Source organism: Photinus pyralis, unplaced genomic scaffold, assembly GCF_008802855.1.
Source record: "Photinus pyralis isolate 1611_PpyrPB1 unplaced genomic scaffold, Ppyr1.3 Ppyr1.4_LG4, whole genome shotgun sequence".
Lineage (NCBI taxonomy): Eukaryota > Metazoa > Arthropoda > Insecta > Coleoptera > Lampyridae > Photinus > Photinus pyralis.
Window position 1 is genome coordinate 8,332,057 of NW_022170511.1, and position 27,686 is coordinate 8,359,742.

Sequence of the window (27,686 nt, forward strand, 5' to 3'; positions counted from 1 at the left end):
GAAAAGTTTGTCATCACTTACAACGTTTTCTTAAAACTCTTTACGACAAAATCACGGCGAGAACATGTACTATAAGCACAAAGTGAATTCAGTTAATAGTTGATGCAATGTAAGAGAAACCGAAAATTTAGGCTCACTACTAGAGTTTTCTTACAAAAATCACGATCGCATATATTTCAAAACGCAGTGAAAACAGAAAGAGATACGAAAAAAATTATTATTTTTTTTGAAAGATAGATAGAGGACTAAATTTCCCACAAAAGAACTGCGAGGTCTATCTTCAACCGGGCCAGATTTTTGATAAAAAATTTTGGAGCGCCGCCCGTAACGGCACCGAACATGTTTTTTCAAATAGGAACGTAAAATTAGGAATACCTAAAATTTTACAAGCATTTCCTCAATTATTACCTTATATAACGCGTTCATCAGAGCCAAACTCAACTAAGCGGCATGTGTTTGAACACCTCAAACCTATAACCTCGCCTATAACCATACAGACATGATAGAGAACGTTAAAAAAAAATTAGTACGAATAGTGTTCGGTCAAATCAAAATTTTCCACATTTAATCTCTTACTCCAACCAACTAAAAGAATTGCTTCAGGAAATTAAACTTAAAGTGCCACATGTTAAATTAAGGAAAATCGACCATGCTTTGAATAAGACGTGCCGTGAGAGAGACATCGATATATTTCACGGCACTTTGAATGAATTAATTAATCAAGATTAGATCGTAATTTCTATGTAGTTGTAGCTTGAGTACAGCATCCCAGTGCCATGTAAATGGAATGCGCAAACTGCACATGCGCATGTCAACTTTTTTATTTATACTTAATTTATTTTAAGTGACCACAGATGCTTCTAGTAAAGACAAGCATATCGCATATTGTAAAAATCCCACGTGAGCATGCGCAAACTGCGCAATGTCAACTTCTTACGTTACTATTATATTATTATAAAAACTTTTGTCTTTCCAAATACATATACTACATAAACACATGATATTTAATTGCATAAAACAATAAATAAATTGCAATTCGGATCAAGGTTACATTGATTTAAATGCGAATTTCTAGGCCAGCTGATATTTACAAACTATAACTTAATCTAATCTCCTTGGCGGACAGAAAGATACATACATTAACTATGTAGCTGAATTACCTCGCGTTAACATTAACGGCAAAGGCAAACTTCTGTATCCATCTAATCAATTCGTCAAGACAATGGCAACAATAAAAACGGAAATATAAACTAACGACAAAGGCACTTACAGGTTACCTGCACTTTTGCAGTCGCGCTATTTCAGGTAAACATTTGCGTAGTAGGTCGTCGTTCTTAGACACAATGTGTTCAATCGGTTCCAGCTGAAACAAATGATCCTAAAGGTGATATCCTAGCACGTTGCTATTATTTCACACTTTGGTTCATTTGTTTCAGCCGTTTTACAATAATTAAGATTTTCGCGAGTATCAGACTAAACGCACATTAATTCAAACTTACACACACCACCTCAATGAATGGGTTTCGGATTGCGATATAAGTAAAAGATAGGTAATTAAATTAAAACAGATGGCATAATCTAAAAAGAAACGTGGATAACGAAATACGGAATCCTATGAAAATAATTTTACCTCGGAAAGATATTAACACTTCCCGATTCACGTAAATACGTTTAGATATATAATTTCGAAAATTTTAACTGGATTTTTGGATTTTTCATTGCAGATTTCAACATCTTTCGAAAAGTAGGTACTTTCATTCAACGACAACGGCAAAAGAAATATTCCCCCAGCTTCATTTGTACCAACTTACACTCTCCTAACACACTAAAAGCAGTCAGTCACTCAAACTAAAGGTACATTCAACGGAACGTGACAACTGTGGGCGTAGTTACGTTGCCGACGCCTGTCGTACACTATTTCTACAGTTTTTTAAAATAGTTACTTCATTTATATCTACACATCAAAACATCTGAACCAAAAAAATTCTACCCTCAAGATTCCTACAGTGATTTTGAAAATCTGAGACCACCTTCCAAATTAAATTAAATTAAATTATGCAACGCGCACAGTAAAGTCCCGCATTTTGGTATCTAGCATCTAGTCCAGTATGTTTTGCAGTTTAATGCAGAAAACCTATTATTAAAAAAATTCCACATGGCACAGACACGACTGCAAAAACGCATTCAAATATCCCCAAAATTGCATTTACGAAAATGACTAATAATTCACAGAGGTTTTGTGGTATGTTGCTAAATGGTATCAATAATTGAGGATGGTGATCAATGTGACGGTGTACTATTTACAGCAAATATCAAAGGGTAAACCTTATACCGTGGGCTAAACTAAGCAGTTGTGGTGGTTACATCATATAAATGCATGAAATGAGCATTTGAGTATGATTGATGCACAGAAGTCCAAGTCACCTACTGGACCACCGTTATCCGTGAGAATCTGACACAGGGCACTAATTTGTTAAGAGTGTATAACGAAAGTGCTTGATTCACAGATCGAAATACTGAAGCTGGCCACTCAAACCGCATCCAACTAGGCAACCAGTCCATGAATAGTCAAAGTGTGTTCAAGATCGAAATCAATCCAAATTGCCAACCATTGGGCTGTGTACGACCGACGGGCAGGATTATATTATACCGTAGGTTTTGATCTTTACGTTCGCCTCCCACCTGTTCCTCCATCATTCGCAATTATACGCACATTTATTTCTTTCATCCAATCGGCTTCGGGCTGTTACATTCTGGAGACGAACTACCGGCTCATTAAAGATAATAAATCACAATCATCCCATACAAAGAGTGGCTTCATAATTTTGCGGTTTATCTGAAAGAAGAAATATTGCTACTAATCTAGCACGCCATTGAATCGATTTGAAGATCTGCTCGCCCCCAGGCTGACCAAACGAGAATTCTTCGACTGCGACGAACAAAGAGACGCGGATTTTGATTACGGTTGGACAAAAAAAAAACAAATTGCACTTTGATTTGGTACAAATTATTTTAATGTCTCCCAAGATAATCTATTTTTGGACGATGTATCCGAAGCGTTTCGAGATGTGCGAATTAAATTGAGAATTACTGAAATAGACCGATTAATCCAAAAATAGCGCCGAAGATATGACTCGTCACTCCATTTATAGCTCCATGATTGGGGAGGTCACGGCAGAGTGATCTTACTGTTTGTCAACAAAAGTGAGATTCGCAGCTTTTGTGTAACAGAGATACGAAATACCACAAAGTTAAGATTAGAACATGCGCGGCCCACATTCCGAGATCTGCACACATAAAGATGCCTTTTTGATAATTCTCGTAAACTTATAGATGTAGTTTTAACATTTTCTCCTGTTGACATTGGCAAGTCATATGTACACGGTTAGAAATTAGTTTTGTAGACTCTGTATGCAAATAAAAAGTCGAGCAAATTACAAACCGATGCCAAATATTTAACCTAATTAACCACAGCGGTTTCTACAAAAGTGCAATTAGATTCTTTGCAATGTAAAACGGATTCGGTACGTTTACTTAATGAAATTCCATGATAAAGATACTTATTCATTTCCCCCCAGTAGAAATTTTACACGTTGTGGAAAGGCTTTCCATGCTCCGTCATTGTTTTCGAAAAGCAAATCTCTCCGTTGCAAAGTCCAATCTAAAAATCAAGTGATTAATGTAGTATGTATTCCAGACATCGGGGCGCCGGCAGGTCATCGGCGATACGCCTTCGAGTCTTGTCCAAATTATATTGTGGATCTAGATAATGTATTTCGCGACGTATTTATTATGAAATAAGTAATAATTTTAAAATGTGTAATCAATCCCTCTTTGTTCAGTTACAATACAGGAGGCAAACTAACTACTGTGTGCCGAAAATAGCATTGGGATTATGTTTCATATTGTGTGTATTAAAATTTAGTTACGTTGATAACGATTAGGTAGGGGCAATTTACCTTGTTGCTAGAAAGAGCGATCGTTAGGTATATATTTTGGCTGCTTTACAAAGGTGAAACACTGCCATCTAAGTTCGTGCGAATTAAACGCAATCCCAGAAATTAAAGAATCATCTTTATACATTTCATCCGCTGGTGGCTCTGAATCTAGTGATATTTCAAGAGCAAGAAAGCAGTAAGCATTAAGAGATCACGTGTTGCGAGTCACAATGTGGTGGTAGAGATCCAGTTTTCAGACTTGCAAATGGAAGAGGTGAGTCAAAGGCGTTTGTGCGAGAAGGTGTCCACAATTCCAAGACCGAGGGCAATGCCAATCCGCATACCATACAATTGACAAGGAGTTACAAGTCGGTAATCAGCCCTGTGAATTGTGATGTATGTATCACTAACGTTAAATTTAACGTGGAAGTTATCTGTAGAAAACGTTATTTTGCCTATACAAATAACGCAAAATAGCGTTCGTTGGCAGATAACCTACACGTTAAGTTTGACGTTTCTGATACATCACGAGTTAGGTTTAAAACCATAGATGTCCACGTGGACGTTATCTAATACAACAAATATTTTATACGCAACTTGAAAACATAAAGTTTATATATTTCAATCGGTTTTCCGATCCTTTATATTGATTTTAAACGGAAAACTTGTTTATGCACGAATATTGATTACAGTAGAAAATTTTTTTTACAAAAATCCAACAGGTACAAAAGGTTTAGACCGAACCTTTAAAGGATAGACATTTCTAATTACTGTCTCCACGTAAAAATTCCAATGGATCAAGATCTGGTCTCTGCATGTATAAAAAACATAGTTGAAGCATATTTTGCGTTGGGATCGTATTCGAGCTCTGCGAGTGTACATAAGTAAAAATTGGGTGGGAGAGAAGAATTCTTCTCTGAACTGTCTATGCGAGTTGTGTGCGTCATTTTTGCAAATGGAAATATTTTAAAAACGGTAAAAAATGAAAGGCAAATGTCACGTATTATATATTTTTTAAATCAGAAAGAAAAGATCTATTATATTTTTGAAAAATATAAAGGGCGTTCCATTCAAAATTTACCAAATTTGCATTTTTTACTAACTTGACGATATTCATTTGTTTTTTTTTTACTTTACATTTTCTGGTGATTTATCATTACAGTTTTTTCTTCTCTTCTCTTATAATAAACGGTCTATGTATGTGGACTAATTCTGACAAAACGTACTTACTGCGTTTTCGGTAAAGACTCAATGCCCCCGCGTGCAAGGAGTCACTTAAATTACATAGCATATCTACAGGATATAACTGAACATTAAATCTATGCAAACTTGCACGTTACAAAATATTTTTGGAGATTTTGCGTACCTGATTTTTGAACTACCACTTATCAATTCCAAAAATGGAGCGTATCAACAACAAAATATTACTCTATCTTGACTATTTAAACCTCAAACACGTAATGATCCGAAAACAAAGGTTATAAACTATGTATAAGAAGTAACAAAACACACGAGTTTATACGTCTCTTACTAAGAGCAGCACCATGAAATACTACAGATTCAAAAGGCGGGAAGAAAAGAAATTTCAACGAACAGAACAGAGAAAGAAGAATTACAAAGAATAAAACTGGACACATTATTAAATGATAAAAAGGGAATCATTAGAAGATACTGCTAGAAAACACTCCCTTAAAGAAGGATATTAGAAAGAAGATAACGAATAAAATTATAGTAGAAGATAGTGCTACAGGGAACAAGAACCACGTGGGAGTCAGATTATTGCCCAGAAGAACCGGAAAACAAGTTACGAGAGAAAGCAACAGAAACGGCGTTGGTCTTTCATTAATTGCTGTGGACAAGTTGAAGATGTGCAGGATAATTCTCCAAGAAGATATACATTTTAGTCAAAAACATATTATGCGAATTGTTACGTTCTTTTCGCTCATAATTTAAATTTAATATTCTAACACTATCTAGGTATTTTTTGTGACTCGCTAGTACAGAATTTAACTTACAAGTGTTATAGACTTCTTATTACAATAGGCCTTTGTTTCGCCGACGGAGGTCGTGCATATGTTTTCCATGGTATTTCTTTAAGGTTATCTTGCTCGCGCAGTTATATTTCTTTCCCGGCGACAGTGAAGTTTCTGCTTTCGCATTGATTACATGCAAATGTTTTCTTTTAGTACGATTTATTGTTTTGGCTTGACCATATTTATCTTTGGAGTGGTTTCTCTTTCTTTGTTTGATGTCTGTGGTGGAACCATTGAAAGGTTGTTACGGATATGTATTTGCATATAAACAATACGAGGTATGGTACATTATGACGTTTTTTACGTCTTTAACCTTCCCTGAAAATAGTTTTCTTACTGTTTCTCATCATCTTTCTTTTGGCATATCTTTTACATTGTATCTACTTGAATATTACCCTGGATATTACCATTGCTTAAACAATGATATTACTTATACCTACGCAATTCGTGGATGATATTGCATCTTTATTTGATCCCGACATCATATTAAGGATTGGTTTTGGCGCGTGTCATGCCATGGATGAGTTTCTATCTTACCGGCAGATCCCGGTGAAATTACTCACGAGATACCAACATTGCCTGTGAGGCTGTGACCTACTTACATGGAGTTTATTGATCTACACTTCGATATAGCTCCTACCTGCAAGTATAACACCGGTCAACAACAAAATAATTTTTTTTTGCGCATGGGATTTACATAATATATTCTGACTATAATAAGCAAAAATAAATAAAAAGTGCAATTAGACATCGAAAATATTTGCTTTTACAAAAGTTATAGCGATTTGATTGAAAGCTTTCAGGGGCGAAAATTAAAGCTGGAATCTTTGTTTTCCCTCAAATAAAAAGAAAAATGGAGGGTGATATTTTCCCGCGGTTACTTAGCAAAGAGCAAAAAAATCCTGGAACAGTTTTAAGGCAATATTCCATGGTTTCCCATTCAGTGTTTCCTGGGAAACCATAGAGCTGAAAATTATGACGAGCTGACAGGTTTTGGTTTTGCATCATCGGGTATAGAACGTCTCTAAAGATGCACAGCACAGGTTACATTCTCATTTAGATTAATTTAAAGATAATATGGGAGCTTATTCGGAATAACAAGGACAACACTTTCATCAAGACATAATGGAATTTAGGCACGTTACCAAGGCCAGTAACCTGGAAGCATGATGGGAGATCATATTTGGGAGGTTGATGAGAAAAACTTCAGTTGAACATGACAAAAATAGCAAAACTGTTCCATTTTTAAACATTTAGACTCTAAGACAAACAAATTATAAATGTAGGAACGTTACCTTATAATAAATCATGCCTATGTAAGTAAGATTTTATAGGTATTTTTATTTTTTGGTTTTTTGCATTTTTTTCGCACAAAAACAAATACATAACCTTTTTTTGTTCTAATTCTTATTTGTGGCTATACAAGCAATACAATTAAGGTATATATGTCCCATGCGCAAAAATGCTGTAGACCGGTGTAATTGATGAAACCTTGGAGATCATTACTCGTGAAAATCGCTCGAATATACCTGATACTACGTACTTTCGTTTTTATAGTTACGGAACATTTGACTTTACCGATACCAAGACCCGATGGTTGAAATCTGGCATGATCAGGTGTCAGATCTAGTAATTAGAGCAGCCTTGGCTGAAACCTCGCACAAAAATTTAAATTTTAATGAAGAGTAGGGTCGTCTGAAAAAAGAGGCACAATTATCGTAATTGGAAAAGATTTCTTAAAATATTACTAATGAAAGTAAAGTAGCCCAAAATTCTATTACGGTGACAATAATTATCACATATTTGTGGTAAAACGGAGTGTTTAAAATTGGAACTACGACACGAAGATGCAAATAAAGGTTTGGGCATCATTCCTCACCCCAAAATAATGACAAAGGCATACTGGTTATTTGCAGATGACAGAGAGAATGTGTTTTACGGGTTATTAAACGGTATGGGGGAGAAATTTTGGCCTAAAATGGGGCCCTAAGATCAAATGTTGGCCCATTTCGCCTTTACTGACCTTTGTAAATGGTCGAATTATCGCGAGAACGGAAAAAATTGGACAATGTGATTTTTTAGGCTTCATTTAATTTCGAGTGTTTACACGTTCTACTTCCGTCCCACATGCGTTTTTGCTCTACATCAAACCAATGAGTAATCAATCCTTCACTCAACGATCAAAAAGTGCGTGTACAACAAAAAATCATGTATACCTACCCTATGTATAAAAAGAGCACAATTTCCCTGCATAACTGTTGAGAAAGTGCACCACAAGATGATCATTGTATTACCAAAAAATGCATAGGTACTAAAAGTTAATTATATTTTTTGTCGGTACATCGAACAATAAATATCCGCTTTCTCGGTGAAATTGGCACACCAAAGTAACGTCGGCGTCTTTTTTTTACGTGAAAAAGTTTCAACAAAGAAGAATTGTTTATTGTCAAATGAAATAATAATAACGGGTGTATTTGTAGGATTTTAGTGGTGAATGCGCTAGTTGCATGTCATGAATTTGCCTATTTAGGTCAGTAAGCATTACGGTCGACTAAAGTCTATTCTATTGTATTTTAAAAAGAGAACTCGCATATTAAAAGCAAGTCTTACAAATAATCACGTCCAATTATTTATGTTACATACAATAAGTTATGTGCGTGTCGATTTAAATTAAACAATGATAAATGATAAGTTACCTTAATAACGTGTACCAGGTACCTCCTCTTACATTCAAAACAAGAACGACAGCATTCTTTGAGTTTTTCTGCAGTTGCTTACACCAGAATGGAAACTGTAGTGGTGGTTACTCTTAAAAATGAGACTGGAAGTTGATCTTGCTCCGCAATTAGAGATCAATCAAGAACTTTTTAGTGAAAAAAGTTGCTGTCGTGTTTTATCACACACAATCGACAATTAAATTAATTGCTAAGGATTAGATGTCTTGCATTCTGCAAACATTTTTCGGGGAGGTCACTAGGAAATTGTGATGTTGGCAATGCACGTGCAGCGTTCAAACAATTATCTAATTTTTCCCCTTAATTGCAGCTGGGTTATCATCTACGCCATTATCAAAACCAGAAGCTAGAATCAATTTGACTGTAACAATTACCATTTATGTTGAATATCGTCCGATAGTTTTTATGCAACTTTAACCTTAGTCGCCTGTACATTAAAGGATTTATTAATAATTATGGTGTAAATATTGATAATTCCATTTCAATTCTACTAACTCGAGGCGGCTTACTTTCTAACATGTCCCGTCCCTATGCCGTTGTAGTAAGATATTCATCAAAAAAATAACAATGGACTTTCACAATTGACCTTCCCTAATTTATAACTGGAGATGAAGTCGTGCTTCTTTAATTGCCGATCGGATTCAATTGTCGTGCAAAATTCTATAGGCGACACGCGGAGAAGACAATTTGTAACAATCCAATATCAGCTGCGTCGGCAATATTGAAAAAGCGCACGCAGCAGTCGATCACATTTTTGCAATAGTCAGTGACGTTTTCAAAACAAACATTACGACGATGACATGGATTTTTACCGTTTCGGAATTAAATAAACTAATAAATTATTGATGAATCGACTTATCATTTTGCAGAAGCCGTGAATTAGCCATTGTCATATACAGATGTATTTTTGATCACTAAGGAGTTAAAAGAGAAAAGGGCAATATAGAAAAGCAAAATTGTTTATCAAATAGGGATCGTAAGTTGGCTTTTTGCAAGGGAAATTGGGCACCATTGCCCTTGTCAATCAAGAGATGGATCATAAGCGACAAACTTGCGAAAATCGAATTTTTTGCAAATGGGTCTCTTTATTTAGTCACAAAATCGAACGATATTACCCATTTCTATATCACCCTGTTTAATACTGACAACAATCAAAAACAAACCTAACATTAGGCACACGATACAATTATTTGTGTAAGGTGGCGTTCCAAATTCTAGTCCTGAATTTTTTTCGGTGCGCTACTGGTACATTGTGTAACAAAGATTTGATTTTATGATTTATTTAGAAATTTTTTGGTTTCTGTATATCTGTGACAGTTATCGAGAAAAAAAATCAAACCAAAAATCAATTTTCGATGACTAAACGAAAGTAGGTACATATTTGGATAATATCTTGTTTTTAGTAGTTTTACTAGTTGGCATTGAAAATTGTATATCTTGTAACGTGTCCGGTAGAACTATAACACATCGGTAACGAAGCATTTGCGTAGCTAGACATGCATGAACTTTTAGTCATAAAATAAGCCAAAGAATTATCGCTGCCCGTATTTAACATCATATTTAGGAACACCCTGTATCTATTGCAATGTGTTTTTGTGCAGTTTTAACAAAGTAATTTTTTGCTGTTTTATTAGGGTTTTTGGGGATTTTCTTGGGGTTTTGTTGGTTGCTTTTATGATAGTGGTGTGAGGTAATTTTGTATTTTTTTATATGGAATTTCCCCTTTATTTTCATTATATACATTTTTCCGTTTTCACCTGTTATTTATTTTTCTTTTGTTTCTTTAATTCCTTACTCTTCTGTAATTTCATGCATGTTTTATCATTCGCCCTGCTTTCTACGTTCTGTGTCGAATCTTTGGTTTTCTTTGTAGCGCTCTCTATCGTTTGTTTTTTGTACTGATTTTCCCGCCTTTTCGTATATCCTCCTAGCATCCGATAATTTTGATTTTTCCCCAAATTTTATCTTTGATTAGGTGATCGTATTCTTTTTATTTTCCTGCGCCGATTCAATTACCGTCTACCTTTCCTGCGGGTATAAGGTGCGGAAACGTTTTTCTCATTTCTCCATCCAAATTATTTGGGATTTAGCTTCGTTTTTGGTATCAATAAAGCTCCGAAAAGTTATTATTTTAAAAGCCGCTCAAATTTTGGTGATCTGTCCGATACGAAATTATACACGCCGTTTTGATTTTTTTAATCCAATATTGAATCTACAGGGTGCAGCGCGGATACTTCCTTTTTTAAAGTGGGCATGGTTTAACGAGAAGAAGTAGGTAGTGGGACTGCCGAAGGGGTCTCACTGATTAGTAGGCGACCAGCAATGTTGTCTTTCACCATTACTCAGTAGCCATCGCGCTTTGTTTGAGTGCAACAATTGAAAAACGGTATGAAAAATAACAGTCCACTGCAAACGCACGCTGTTCACTAAACCAAAATTTCCGGACGTCTACTAACAAGTGAAACCCCACTACTTTTTTTCCCTAAACCACATCCAAAAAAGAAAGTTTCTACTTCTTGCAAAAATGGTTTTTATCGAAAATCCCCAATTATGGCCGACCCCTACTCTTATACAATGCAAAAATTAAAAAAAAAAACTTTTATCGATACGTTGAAATTTTCTCCAATTGTCAGTTGGAGCAATTTTAATACGGGATAAACCCGTGCTTCAGGTTCCTCACAAGTTATTATTATTAGTTCAAATTTGGTTTATTTACTGGGAAAAATTAGCAATGTTCCGCAGTATGGAATGCGCTTATAACTTAGGGTTTGTTTGGTAGCGCGAATTAATTGTTTTTACCGGTTGCCGTTTTATTCATAATGTTACTAGCACCTCGTATGTATAAATTATGCGCATAACTTTAATTACTAAACTGGTTTTTTAACGTAACTTGCCATTGCAAAAGATAACGCAATGGGAATGTTTTGCACCTTGGACCCCAACGCTTTCGCGGTAACAATTTATTTAAGCGCAAGAATGCACAGTAATGAAAAAAATGTACGCTCACGTATTAATACGGCAACGCTTCGCAATATTCCCTGCTCGAAGGTCTGGCTACGAATCCCATTCGCGATCGAAAAAAATGCAGCACTCGACCTATATAGTCTCACCGAATTTTTTATGGGTGCGCCTCTGTTTCCTTTCATTAGAGTATCATAAAGGATAAAAGCATCCCTCCACGATTGGACTTCGGATGAGAAAAAAGTTTAATAGTATAACTAGAAGGTATAAAGCACTTCGAAGATCTGACAATTATTATGATTAAAGCGAGGGTTAAAGTAAGGGATTAAATTATATCAGTTACTTCTTGTAACGGACATAATACCAAATACACATGTGACATGGACACGCAGTGCCGGATCTAGAAGTTTTTAGCACGGGGGCAAATTTGGTATTTTGCCGCCCTTCTTCCCAAACTAACACACAACTAACCACATGCAAATGATCAAGGCAACATAAAAAAACTGTTCAATTATTATTTCATACAAATAAAGAATATGTACAGCGCTGTGATCTCAAAGTCTATAATTTTGGAGAGTACCCTATCCCGTTCAAAGCTTAGCTTATTCCAGGTTTGGTTCTCGGGATTTCCCGGACACCAAATTAAAATTACACGAACCATGCCGACTTTTGCCGCCCCTATTGAGTGCCGCCCGGGGCACTTGCCCCCTTTTGCCCCCCTCCCCTTTATCCCGCACTGTGGTCACATAATGGTGTAAACATAAGTATACGTCTGTAAATGTTAGTATGTGTAGATGCAATATCAATATATCAATATTTGGTATCATTAGTGTCCCGATATTCCATAGCAGAATTTACATATTATGAAATATGCACATTGTAATGATATAGATAGTTTGGGCGAAAATGACACGAGCAAATTTTTATGCTAGACTTACAAAGGAAATTCGGTACTCCGGATGTCCAGTTATTCAACAAAATGGTGCTACTTCGCATAATGTCGGGATTGTAATTTTTGAACAGAATTCATCGATTGTTTCTCTAACCTAATGCGATATGTTTCAACTTCTTAAATAGGAATAAAAGAAACTAGTTTTTAATGAACTGACCGGAAAGCTCTACATTATTTTGGACAGACAAGATCTGATCCCACCGCGTGCCTTTGGCATGTCCCGGGCAAAGTGAATTTGATCCTTTGACAGGATGACAACCTCCAATGTTCTTGGGAAACGTTCGTGCTTCCACCTGTGCATGACTACCTGCGGAACGCTTTTAAGATGATCTAAGCGCAATCGATGCACGATATTATAAGTTACGATAACACGTACACAATGGAACTGTATCAAATCTACACAGGTTATGAGAGTGTATAATATCAAAGAATTGTAACAAAGGGGTTAAGAGTAATGCTCAGACAAGCATAAACTCGCCTGGTATGCTTCAGGTACACTACACCTACAGGTCACATCCATCGGTCACTGACATCGCGCTTATCAAAAAGAAAAGAAAATCAATCGATTATGTACAAATTGATAAAGACGAATCGAAATTATGTATCGGCTGAATAAATATCGGCAGTTTACAAAACGGGTTTTGACTCTAGAGCCTGTTTATTTTTGGAACAAATAATCCTTATCGTCGAGCCATTGCGTTGTAAAGTTCAAGACGATATCGGAATGCCTTCCAAATTTCTAAGCTAATATTATTTAAGGAAGGAATGCGAGTAATTGTGATCGAAAAAAATTCCGGTAAGGCTCGGCAGCGATTAAAACAGTCCGTAAATTTAGATAAATGTATTTTGAATGCCGTTTAATTATACCTTTCCGCGACAACTGGTCGCCGCGAGTCCCCAAAAAACTGGTGTGTTTACATTCGTATTAAGACGAGTACGCGTTACTCATACTTGTACAAAAAATTACAAAAAAAAACCGGCTGTAAAGTTCAAGTTTTGCCGTTACATGACGAAATTGACAAAGTCCGTTCTCAATGCAATCAACCACGTTTCGCAAGCTGTGGGCAACTTTCTGAAACGCCTTTAAAATAGTCGTTTTGGGTTTGGCACTTTCTTCGATTGCCCAACACAAGTGACAGGTTTTGAACATTGGAAAACAATTTCGGAAACAGCTAACCGGTATATGTGGACTTAGGAGTCCCACATTATTGGAACTATTGGTACGATGTATATTTCGTTCATACCTGCCGCTTGAGTTTCAGTGAATTTTCTGTATTTCTTTTGGTCCCGCAGGCCGCATTCACTGTATCTTGCACACTTTTATTCGTGGATATACGACTTTGTTACAGAAGTGCAATTTCATGAATATAGATATGTATAGGGGAAAATTTGAAATGCGAACTGTAGCAAAAAAAAATCGTATATGTAGTACGTAGTTTTTTTTTCTTATGTTTTACAAAATGTATTTGATCAATAGAGCCCTTGTTTGCCTTAGTGCCACGCGTGTTTCATTTCCCACACTCGCATGTGTAATAATTTACCTAGAAACCAATAAAACTGCCAACCGAAAGCGGACTTAAGAGGGTAAGTTAATCATGCGTATCGGACCGACAATTGAGGGTGTCGATACTAATTAATATTTCGAATACGAATTCCAAGCGGGAGATTTGGTCAGTATTGTTTCGTGCTTTCTAAGTGTTGTGACGTGCACTTGTTAAATTGGAATAACTCGAATTACCACAGTGAGTGAGTACCTCTGCTTGTATAATTATTGTATGAATGTAATTCGGCTTTTGTTCATAAAAGGGTAAAGGTGTACCCTTTCCTCAGAAACGTTGAGCATATGAATTACGTATGAGATGCGAGTTATTAGTAGATAATTAATTACCGAAGGTACCTTCTTGATTAGGAGTTAGAGTATGTTGATAATTAGTAAATAAGACTTATAGGGGTGTCGAATGCAATGCCCGCAGAATGTGCATTTGTGCGTGCAGTTAATTACTGCTTGTCCCTAATTGGAATAGACTAGTTTGCCTGCCCACGTTGGAAGGCCTCTGATGGTCTCATTGGGGGTACGTCGGGCATGGGTCCAGGTCCATATACCTGTATCAATTTGGCCCGGCGTTGAGTAAAGCCTTCCTTCACTAATCGGGAGCTACGTCCGGCTGGGCCGGCGTTGGAAGAGCTCCTTAGCGCATGGAGGATACGTGGCAGGTTGCTAGTCTTTGTTGTGCCGGAGATGGCGTCTGGACACGTGTAAAAGGCCAGCCATATTTATCTCACTTGGAGTTACGTTACGGTCGTAAGAGCTCTGGGCCAATTTAAGGGCGCGTAGGGCCGTCTGGTCGGTGGCTGTGCCCGGCACCTCAGGAATGGTTGGCCCAGCACGTCGGGGGAAACGCTCAGCATCTAGATCCGTCCTGCCCACCACGCTGGATGCACCGTCCACCAGGATTCATCGTGCGGGCCGGTCGATCAGTGTAAGGACCCCGCGTCTGGGTTTTCTGAGCCCACCGCGTTGAAAGACTCCTGTTACCCTCGTTCATTGTGAGGGCGGGGCGTTCCAGGGGCAGGCTACGTGTCCGCACCTAGATACATGTAATGTGAGGAGGAGAGCCATGGCAATTCATTGCGCATGAGGGTTACGTATTCCAGGCCTCGGCGGGCCCGGGCGTCACAAGGCCCCCTTTATGTGAGTTACGGACAGCGTAAGGGCTACCGGGACATGTGGGCCCGGCTGTAGCCAGCTGACGTGTGAAAGACTCTTTTATACCCTCGTTATTTCCACGCAGGAGGGTAGGGATTGCACAGGGGGATACGTAGCCGGGTGGCATATGGGGTCCTGGACGTAAGAAGACCCTCTGTTCTCGTAACCCCGCTACTACGGTAGCTTGTTGAGAGTTGTTGAGTAACATGATTAGAGTAGTTAGGCTGAATGCAAGACAGAGGTGCTCCTTGTGTTTCTTATAATTACAGTGGTCCAGGCCGAGAGCAGCCATGGAGGCCAGGTACCGTTAGAGACCCAGATGATCCTGACAATTTGGGGCGAGTGATATCAATGGTCACGATTGACTGATTTATTGATTATATCGTCATGCCCCTCACATATATGAAAGAATTGATTGACGTTAAGTAAATTATGACATCGATGCATATAAAAAGATGTCACCTTTCTGTAAGCACTATCTCTGCCTGCGAAAATATAGACTGGTGTCTTACATATAGGTGCAGGGAATCCTCTTGGGAGCCTTAGTTAAATGTTTAAGACACATAAACGATCTCGATTTTATGTCTAAGGCAGTTTACCCTAAATGAGTTGTAGGGAGGAGGGAGCCTTTACTTAAAAGTTTAATAAAATAAATACATTTTTAGATTGGAAGTGATTTTCTCTGCATTTAAAAGTGGAATTTAGTGCAGTCGTATCAACTGAAGACAGTTTATTACTTATAAAAGATATTTAAATAGTCTCCCCTGCTGCTATGTAATTCTTGCCTAATGGAAGAATCCGCAGCAATATTTGTCAACTCTTCCGTAAATTTATCAGGTAAAATTTGATTTTCTTACTTACGCGTAACGAACCTTTGATCCAAAAATTACAATTTACTAAAACTGAAAAGTTTGGATTGATTTTCACACATTTTTTATTATACGGTTTGGCTTCGGACGAGAAAATTCTTCGCATACCATCGAAGACGATGTTGTCCACCGTTCGAAACCTTTTAACAAATTCCAATTAAGGTAAATCGTTTTAAAAAAAGAACGCATTGAAGTATTTAAATTTATCTATGGCATAAATTAACATAATTGTTTCCATGTTTTCTTTCTAAAAATGTAAATGAGAATGTAAATAATGTGGTAATCAATTGATCTTATCGTTATGAATATCGCCCAGATTTATACGCCTTTATGCTCAATTAAATTTGTGGTCTAACAGAAGACGGGCGCTTCAATTAATTAATACCTATACATATACTCGTAGGTGATTAGGAGCATTGACCACCTTCATCTTCGTATTTAATCATTCTGGAGGCTTGATTTTTTTTAGCTGGCGGAAAACCGACATCCAGTCGGATACCGATGACAACTTTGGAATGCCGCAATATGCATAAATTACCACGGTTCGCGAGGTTTTGAAACATAATGTACAAAGGAATTATTCATATAATGGAATGGCGTGAGAGTCCGAACACCAGTGAAAACAACTAAAAGCAACAGAAAATGGGAATGTTCTTATAATTGTTTGCCTTAGATGCGGAAGTGTAAAAATAAAAATTATAGAAATCTTTTCAAAAACGAACAATTTAACAATTCTGGATGCTGTTTGGTATAAATTTTCAAAGAAGTGAATTCAAAAACCTCACATAAACCTTCTCGGAATTCTAAAAAAAGGCGAAATCTTAGAAACATTTAACACAGGAATTTTGTAACGATTTATTTTCTCCATTACAAAGCATTATTATGGTTTATGGTTTACTACTTGTTGAAAGATCCCCGTAACTTTTGAAGGATCTTGATAGAGGGCTCCATCTATCGTTGGAATTTGACAACGCCAATTTTGGGCGTATTTTTTTTCGTTAATTGGTGGGTGTTCACTTTGTTCTTTATTTTTCTTCATAAGCCGTATTGAAATACACGACAATTAAACAAACACCTCAAAGCGTAAGGTAGAACGCATGGAATTCAAATTGCCATCTTCCAAATATATTGATCTCTGGCGATTGGATTCATAATTTGGGGATTCCGAAGTAATTAGTAGACGGGTTTCACCTATACTCCTAGTGAGGTTTTACATTTGCATTCATCCCTTTTTTTATAGTAAGTACCGCCATTTGCATTTTGTGTATTTAGAGTGTCTTTAGGTTGTACTGCAATTTCCATCGACAATTGTTGCTGCATCTACGATTAGCCCTCAACGAAGGGAGATTACCTTTGATTTCTTTTAGAGTTTTAGTTCCAGTTGACCTTCAACTTTAAGCTCCGGACACGTCTGACATTATATACGATTATTGTTCGACGTACAAGTTTCCCCCTTCCACCTGCTGATAACAAGCGACCATTTTGCTGTGAAATGAGTGATTTGGAGGAATATTTTGTATACGCTATCCAATTGTGGAGACAATTTTACTTTGGTTGATGTTTGACAATAAACCAGTTTTTTTTTAGTTCCTAAATTGATTTTATTGTTATTACTACCCACGTATCTTCTCAATTTCATACGAGGAGAGTTAACTTAGAAATTGAGCGGCGCTCAACCCCGCAACGAAGTTAAGAACCCCAGAACGAACTACTGCTGTGCCAGATCTCAAGCTTATGTTGTATTTTCCAACCCTGAGCTAGTTGGCCGTTTTCGGGTTTGAGGCAACGCAGCTCCTTTTTGAATCTTTAAAAATTATGAAATAATCATAGACATCCGTTTAAATTATATGCGTAAGTATTTTTTGTAGATTTCCTTAAAGAATGTTATTTGCGGTTCGGAAACCTTTAAAATCTGTTTTAAGGCCAATTTGAACATATTTCCTCGGAAACTTTTTGGATGACATCTTTTTGGATTAATCTATAACAATAATTATTATTTATCGCTTTATAATTTATAACTAAATAAATATAAACTCGCATCGAAGTTGGCACTGAACTCGAAACACAATTCGATAGCAAACAAATTTTTTTCTAGAATGTTCTTAGAATGTTTTCGAGTGCTCAAGGGCGCTTCAGAATGTTCTCGAACAAACACGCCATATTTCTAGGAAAGATTACGTCACATTCGCCCTCGTTTTTTCTCGCCGATGACTATAATCCTTAATGACGCCTCGATGTCTATCGGGATTTGTGGAGTATTCACTACATTTCTTTTGTTGTTTAAGTCTCAGAGAACTTGAAATTGTTTTCGTAGTTTTTCTAACGCTATTCCATATGCAAGGAAGGGTATTTGTGCTTATTTCGATATTGTTTTTTACGCCATTGACGTCATGTTTAATTTAATATTATTTGCACTAAGGCACTTCGGAGAACTGCACACAAGTCTTTGTCTCGTCGCCTGGATAGACGCACGTCAAATTATAGCCTGTTCTATTTTTTATGTTCATTGTGAAAACCGAACCTCGGATCAAACTAAACGTGGAGTTATTTCCGTTTTCATTCGTAAGTTTTGATTGAAGACAAAGATGTAAGTGACTTTTCGTTGAGCGAACTGAATGGATTTTGTTAAACCGACCGAATGGCGAACCGAACCTGGGACTAATTAATAAATCGAACTTCGGACCGAACCAAAGCTGACGTTAGGTTCTTCTGATTGGCTGTTCAGGAATGGATTCTTCTTGGTTCCATTCGTCGGAATATGGAAACTGGAACCGAATACTAAAAATAACAATGGATCGCACAAAGACTCCCAAGAAAATCTCCCGTATTTTGCCTTCAAAAAAACGTGTATACTGACCGAAGTTCGCATTTGAAGACCCCCACTCTCGCTCCCACCTATAACGCCATTAGGGAAAAACTGCAACCCGTATACTATAAATTTCTTGTTTCAGAGATATCACCAGGGATTTTCCAGAATTTTCGTCGCGATATATACCGGGTGGAGCAATAAAACGCCACGTGTTTTGGAATTAAGCAACATTTTAAAGCAACAAATCTTAAGAGTCGACCTGCGTAGCTCAGATGAGCTTACGTTAGTAGCTCTAACTTTGGCTACAAGGGTCCTGGGTTCGAATCCCAGGTAAGGCATGGCTGTTTGTAATTGTATAGTGGGTTGAGTGGGAAGAGTAGCAAATTGCAAACACTCCACCCACTATCAAATAAAGGCAATAAAATAAAAATTTAAAAAAATAAATAAAAATTTGGATACAAGCTGAATATGGAGATTTATTATCCACATCTGGAAAATGTTGTATGCAAAATAGTGTCAATTTAAAAAAAAATGATTTTTACGAAAGCATAAAATAGGTAAAAACCAAAAAGAAATAAATAATTATATACTATTTATTTGTATTTTCAACTGTGGCCCGTGGTGCATATGAAAAATTTTATTTTGGCCCCTTGGAAAAAAAGTTGCCCATGCCTGCTATAAATGCTGTTCACTTTGCATTTGAAAACTCCCCCAATACTGCCATTAAGGGAAAACGGTTACATAAATAAAACCGAGATTGTTTAGGCTCCCAATACTATTTTTTGAAAAATGCCCTGTACTGCCATTAGGGTAAAAGTGCCACAGAAATCAAGATGGTTTATCTGCCTTAATCTCCCAAGAAAACCCTCTGTATCGAGGGGTGAACCACTGGTGAAGTATGGTGTACAAGTGTGATGAAGTCCGTGAAGTTCATATGAAGTTTTGGTGAAGTCCATGAAATATTGGTGAAGTTCGTGAAGTATTGTTGAAGTGCGTGAAGTACTGATGAAGTCCGTGAAGTATTGATGAAGTCCGTGAAGTATTGGTGAAGTTAGTGAAGTTTAAGCGAACTATTGGAAAAATGCATGAGGTTGTGGCGAAGTTTATATTCAAATCCCTTAACAAAAATCGTACGGTAGTTCAATTCACGGTTGTAACCACTAAAATTCGAGGTAAAATTAAATAAATTTCTGCGAAATAAAACTGAAAGTATAGATTAAAAAATCTATGCTGAAAGGTAAGTTTTTTATCCGCAAAAGTATATGGCATTTATTTATGAAAGACTAACTATGCCCATTTCTACAAAACAAAAGGACAGTTACACAGGCGACAGACGCCCTGATGAGACAGCGACTCATAGACGTACTGATAGTCCTTGCGTCGTAGTTATGTGTAGGTACAAAGATCGTAAATTGTTTCCTTTTAAAAATTTAATAAATCCTTTCCTTTATTATCATCAGGTTCAGGTAGCTAAATAACACTTTTATTAGGTATATTAAAATAAAATCGACAGACGGAAAATTTGTCACGTGGATAGCGGCTTTTGTTTTCCTTAAAATCTCAGCACTCTCCACAACTTAGTACATCAGCCCCTTGCAAATCAAGTTTCTGGCCACGCCATTGAGTTATTTACGCCTATAATGTCAATCCCGAGGTCAATACTATCCCACAAACAACACCATTAGCATAATTCTTGAAAATAATCCCCTAAAAATGCAACCTGTTGTAAAAGGATTAAGAGTTGCTTATTGGGTTCAGTCTGGTAATATGTTACAATACCTTTTAAAAGACCTAAGCAATATTTTCCCGCTTATTTTGTTTGTTTTTTGAAATGAAATTTTTAAAAGAAGAATTGGACACCTTTATATGGTATAGAGCCAGATCTCCAATCTGTTAATAAAACACATATTTTAACAGGACCCATTACATTAACAGGAAGTGAACCATTTAGTATAACTACATAGGAAGGTATAACAGAAATTTGAAGCTTATAAAGTCTTAAGTATAAATGGTGCACAACTCCTGTGCAGATAAAGATAAAGGGCCATTTTTTAAACCGAAATAGCTTAGTAAATGGTTGGGTTAGAAGGTAGTAGCATGTTATCGATATTTACTTTCTTAGTAGATGATTGATGGGAGGACATTGAAAATCCTCCGACACCCCCGATTGATTTTGCCTTTGAAAGTACTTTCCTCCGATTAACCGTTTTCGAGATAATCGCTCAATGGATATATTTCTTTAAGATGTCCCAATCGCCCTTTGTGAGTACTCTTCCAACAATCTGTTGTGGAGATATAAGGGGATATATCCAATCACGGTAAGGGATCGAAGAAGAGGACTATGGTTGGTAGAAATTAATTCCTTTCGTTGAGACCTTTAATTAGAATATCATGAAAGATAAAATACGCCCCCCCCCCGCGCCATGAACTGAACTTGAAAAAGAGTCGCGCGGTAACGTTATAGTTTGTGCAAACCAATTTATTTCGATGAGACCATGAAAGGTGGAACGGGTGTTTACCCCCGTCCCCCCTCCCCATTTTCAAAATTTTTACTGCACCACTAAAGCCATGCGCCAATTGATTGCCGTATGTAAAAGTAATGCACGTTTTACTTTTACTTTCAAAAACAGCATCTCAGGAAATAATTGATGGAGGCCACCTCCCTTAAGACAGCGAAATTTGATTGCCGTGTGCCACACCTTCAAGGTATAGGCTACATATTGCAAAAAATTCCAGGACTCTAGGACCATTCCCCTAAAAGTAGTTCAAAACCGCAGAAGTGGGTCCGACGGGCGGGCAAAACTCAAACAAAAGCCCATTTTTTTAAAAATTGCTTTAAAAAATTGATTCATTTCAATTTCGCCTATGTACTTACCTCTATGTATAAACAAAGTATGTTTTTATTTTACTTTATATTACCGTTTCGTTTTTGTTATGCCTCTATTATCATTTATATCAATACATTCTACATCTTTTACTGCTTTGAGTGCTTTACAAGAACTCTAGAAAAAAGGATGGGTTTTGTCCATTGCAAAATATCAGTGAAATTCATAAAGTATCAGTGAAGTCCGTGAAGTTTTTGGTGGAATACATGAAGTGTCGGTGAAGTCCGTGAAGTTCGGTGAAGTATTGATGAAGTCTATGAAGTATTGGTGAAGTCCGTGAAGTATTGATGAAGTCCATGAAGTATTGATGAAATACGTGAAGTATGAAGTTTGGTGTACACGATTTTGCCTAGCGATTTACCCCTCGCTCTGTATACTATTTTGGTTTTGAAGCCATTTGAAAACTCTCCTCAATGTTGCCATTAGAAGAATACTCTCCCAGAAATAAAACCGATATTGATTTAATGTGACGATGCTTACAAGCACTTTGGAATAGGGAAATAGTTGTGGATCCAGTATTGAACCCTGCGGAAAGCCATGCTCTGTGAATGCGCTGCATTATCGAAAACAATCACCGCAATCCCTAATGAATCACACCAATTGTTAGACACTTAGCAAACAATTGGAATACTCGCCACCATTACCCGACAATCGGTTCGACCTGTACAGGGTAGTTCAAATTCGTAGCTCACTATTGGGATCTGCGTAACGGTGAGAGATACAGTGTAGGTTCAATGTGGCCCTTTTCTCACTAAAAAAACGCATTTGAAAGTTTGAAACATTTTTAAAATATCGCCGAAAAACTGAAAATGTTAAATTTCGTTTTCATCTTTCCTAGCGTTCTATGGGCACTTTTTCTCCAGGAATGTGAATCTGTTATCAGAATTTCCATAACACGCTAGATGTAGAAGCTACAGGGCAACTACTCTCTCATTTCGGATTGCGCAAATATATACAAAATAAAAGTTGGATGTGCATGCGCAAATTTTTTTCATCTGCATCGTTGCTTGAGGTTTATGGAATATTTACTACCATAGAAAACCGGACATTCATATGTGTTTTGTAACAAAAATTACCCTTTTTGGGGGTTTGGGCAGAAAAACAATAGCGACTTTTTTTATTTTCAAAGCTACCGTTACTGAACATAGTTGTCGTACACACGGACAAACGGAGAGACAGACAGATGGACAGTAATACAAAATTATAGACGATCTCGAGTATCGTTAGTATTTATTATTTACACCATTTATTTTTCTAACTTCATAAACTTTTTTTTATTCAAAATTAAAGTTCTATCATTACTGATGCTATTGGTACACCCTACAAGAACTATAATATTAAGAAATTTCTCAATGTTCTATAACGGTGTCCAAAATTCACCACTAAGCCCTATCTAATCGGATATTTTCACTCGATATTTTCCCGTTTAGTAGTCTAAATTTAAATGAAGCTGCATGTTCCCCAAGACGTAAATTTCATGCTACTTAGTTACTAACTACAAAAATGTATGTTACAGATTTCCATGGACAGTGTAAAACAGGATACGAATCAAGAGAAAAGAAAATTGCAAGCCACGTGCATTTCTTACCAATTATAATTACATTAACTTTCTTTTCTGTGTAAAATTACTACGCCAATTACAATTGGTCATTCCAAGAACATTTTAAGAAATGTAGTGCACTCGTTTAGAAAATTTGAATTAATTGCGATTCAAATTCAATTACTTCAAGCTCTGACTAATATCAACTTGCACAATGCAATAATTAGCAACGTACAATTTCCGTCTTTGTTAATTAAGGGGGCTATGCGAATATTTTTCTATTCAACCAGAAGGCACTATCATTACATACGAACCGTTAAACGTGAATTTAATTACGATTTTTTAAATATGTAAACGAGCTTTGGTCCCGACAATGTGCTCACGAGAGTGAATTCCGATACATAAAGCATAATTTGGGTCATTACGAGTATATATAAATAAATTCACTAAACCTTCATTCGGCGCGAAGGACGGTGTTAACAATAGGCCGCGTACAAAATACGCGAAGGAATTGCGATGAATCATCATCTAACAGTACACACTGTCGTTTTCCAAACATACCAATGAGAAAGATTCTAGATCGCTCGGCCCGGAACTAAGATGGAATAAATTTGGGATGAAGATTAATAACACCTACATGGTGCGCTCGGTTACAGTTAACCTTCCAAGACATGTCAATTAACTTTTATTTAGAACACACAGCGCTACATATGTCAACCTGCCGTTTGTATAGTAAGGAACGTGCGCCGCAAAAGTAAATGTCCCAATTTTTTGGCACCATTCTTTCGACTCGAATGCTCAATTTATAATGACAACAGAAATAAACCGCAATTAACATTTAGATCGCCTACTTACCCATCAAAAAACATGGCATCGGCGACATGGTCCTTCCGGCGATTTGGATGATGCACAAAAGTATGTAACCGATAAGTAAACATACGATGTGATTCGTTTGGCATCTCCAATGCAGAACGTGGTGGCTTGCCGGAAGCAGAGATCCTGCGGCAAGGGTGGCCGCCAGAAAGATGGCGCTCAGTGCTAAACCGATGGGGTACAACGTGAAACGCAAGTCCGATTGTTTGGTTGCCGGTACGGTCGTGACGGTTGGTGGCATGTAATGGTTGCAGGTAATTACGCTCGGCTGTCCTGAAAGAGAAACATCCACATTAACACGTTTCTGCTAAATAATTGCAATTTCTGTCCAAACTAGCATTGATCATCAAGTTTTAATTCATGTAGGTATATGTAGGAAAAAAAGTGTGAATCTCTGGACCACTCTCGTCTCGACTCTTTTGATACAAAATGACCCAATACATTAATATAGAAGGTTGTCCATTAGATATTTAACTGACACAAGAAAAACCACCCCTAATTCTGAGTTACTTACTGTCAGACGTTGCAGTTTCGGACTCCGTTGGGGATGATAATGAGATTATTGATTTTTAATCTGCTTACATCGCATGTTTTGTGCAGAATTTTATTCGGTGGCAGATGCCAAGAACAGTGATTTTTTGAGTATGAAGCTTGGCAAAAAGTAGAGTCTTCAGCCTTTACTTTGTTTTGAAAAGTGTAATTATAGGCAGTAATCATTTCATTCTATTCAATCTTTAAATTTCGTGTCACAACCTGTTATTTACATTTTGCATTATATTTTGACGTTTATTGAATCTTCAAGGTTTGTTTTATGTACATACAGTTACTGAATCATGTTTGTTCGTTTTTAATGTACACGTGAATACATAAATAAATACTTATCGAGGTATATCCACCTGTACATTAAAAACGAACAAACATGATTCAGTAACTGTATGTACATAAAACAAACCTTGAAGATTCAATAAACGTCAAAATATAATGCAAAATGTAAATAACAGGTTGTGACACGAAATTTAAAGATTGAATAGAATGAAATGATTACTGCCTATAATTACACTTTTCAAAACAAAGTAAAGGCTGAAGACTCTACTTTTTGCCAAGCTTCATACTCAAAAAATCCCTGTTCTTGGTATCTGCGACCGAATAAAATTCTGCACAAAACATGCGATGTAAGCAGATTAAAAATCAATAATCTCATTATCATCCCCAACGGAGTCCGAAACTGCAACGTCTGACAGTAAGTAACTCAGAATTAGGGGTGGTTTTTCTTGTGTCAGTTAAATATCTAATGGACAACCTTCTATATTAATGTATTGGGTCATTTTGTATCAAAAGAGTCGAGACGAGAGTGGTCCAGAGATTCACACTTTTTTTCCTACATATACCTACATGAATTAAAACTTGATGATCAATGCTAGTTTGGACAGAAATTGCAATTATTTAGCAGAAACGTGTTAATGTGGATGTTTCTCTTTCAGGACAGCCGAGCGTAATTACCTGCAACCATTACATGCCACCAACCGTCACGACCGTACCGGCAACCAAACAATCGGACTTGCGTTTCACGTTGTACCCCATCGGTTTAGCACTGAGCGCCATCTTTCTGGCGGCCACCCTTGCCGCAGGATCTCTGCTTCCGGCAAGCCACCACGTTCTGCATTGGAGATGCCAAACGAATCACATCGTATGTTTACTTATCGGTTACATACTTTTGTGCATCATCCAAATCGCCGGAAGGACCATGTCGCCGATGCCATGTTTTTTGATGGGTAAGTAGGCGATCTAAATGTTAATTGCGGTTTATTTCTGTTGTCATTATAAATTGAGCATTCGAGTCGAAAGAATGGTGCCAAAAAATTGGGACATTTACTTTTGCGGCGCACGTTCCTTACTATACAAACGGCAGGTTGACATATGTAGCGCTGTGTGTTCTAAATAAAAGTTAATTGACATGTCTTGGAAGGTTAACTGTAACCGAGCGCACCATGTAGGTGTTATTAATCTTCATCCCAAATTTATTCCATCTTAGTTCCGGGCCGAGCGATCTAGAATCTTTCTCATTGGTATGTTTGGAAAACGACAGTGTGTACTGTTAGATGATGATTCATCGCAATTCCTTCGCGTATTTTGTACGCGGCCTATTGTTAACACCGTCCTTCGCGCCGAATGAAGGTTTAGTGAATTTATTTATATATACTCGTAATGACCCAAATTATGCTTTATGTATCGGAATTCACTCTCGTGAGCACATTGTCGGGACCAAAGCTCGTTTACATATTTAAAAAATCGTAATTAAATTCACGTTTAACGGTTCGTATGTAATGATAGTGCCTTCTGGTTGAATAGAAAAATATTCGCATAGCCCCCTTAATTAACAAAGACGGAAATTGTACGTTGCTAATTATTGCATTGTGCAAGTTGATATTAGTCAGAGCTTGAAGTAATTGAATTTGAATCGCAATTAATTCAAATTTTCTAAACGAGTGCACTACATTTCTTAAAATGTTCTTGGAATGACCAATTGTAATTGGCGTAGTAATTTTACACAGAAAAGAAAGTTAATGTAATTATAATTGGTAAGAAATGCACGTGGCTTGCAATTTTCTTTTCTCTTGATTCGTATCCTGTTTTACACTGTCCATGGAAATCTGTAACATACATTTTTGTAGTTAGTAACTAAGTAGCATGAAATTTACGTCTTGGGGAACATGCAGCTTCATTTAAATTTAGACTACTAAACGGGAAAATATCGAGTGAAAATATCCGATTAGATAGGGCTTAGTGGTGAATTTTGGACACCGTTATAGAACATTGAGAAATTTCTTAATATTATAGTTCTTGTAGGGTGTACCAATAGCATCAGTAATGATAGAACTTTAATTTTGAATAAAAAAAAGTTTATGAAGTTAGAAAAATAAATGGTGTAAATAATAAATACTAACGATACTCGAGATCGTCTATAATTTTGTATTACTGTCCATCTGTCTGTCTCTCCGTTTGTCCGTGTGTACGACAACTATGTTCAGTAACGGTAGCTTTGAAAATAAAAAAAGTCGCTATTGTTTTTCTGCCCAAACCCCCAAAAAGGGTAATTTTTGTTACAAAACACATATGAATGTCCGGTTTTCTATGGTAGTAAATATTCCATAAACCTCAAGCAACGATGCAGATGAAAAAAATTTGCGCATGCACATCCAACTTTTACTTTTTGTATATATTTGCGCAATCCGAAATGAGAGAGTAGTTGCCCTGTAGCTTCTACATCTAGCGTGTTATGGAAATTCTGATAACAGATTCACATTCCTGGAGAAAAAGTGCCCATAGAACGCTAGGAAAGATGAAAACGAAATTTAACATTTTCAGTTTTTCGGCGATATTTTA

The 27,686-nt window shown here is 36.9% G+C and overlaps 1 protein-coding gene across 1 annotated transcript in view; it reads right to left on the reverse strand.

Moving 5' to 3' along the window:
- The window catches only part of LOC116169552 (probable G-protein coupled receptor Mth-like 1), a 54,044-nt gene extending 29,472 nt beyond the window's left edge, over window positions 1-24,572 (reverse strand). The window contains exon 1 of the mRNA XM_031485668.1: window positions 24,285-24,572. Within this exon, the coding sequence (XP_031341528.1) occupies window positions 24,285-24,543 (259 nt within the window). The 5' untranslated portion in view covers window positions 24,544-24,572. The remainder of the gene's footprint in view (window positions 1-24,284) is intronic.
- Window positions 24,573-27,686: the final 3,114 nt, after the last annotated feature.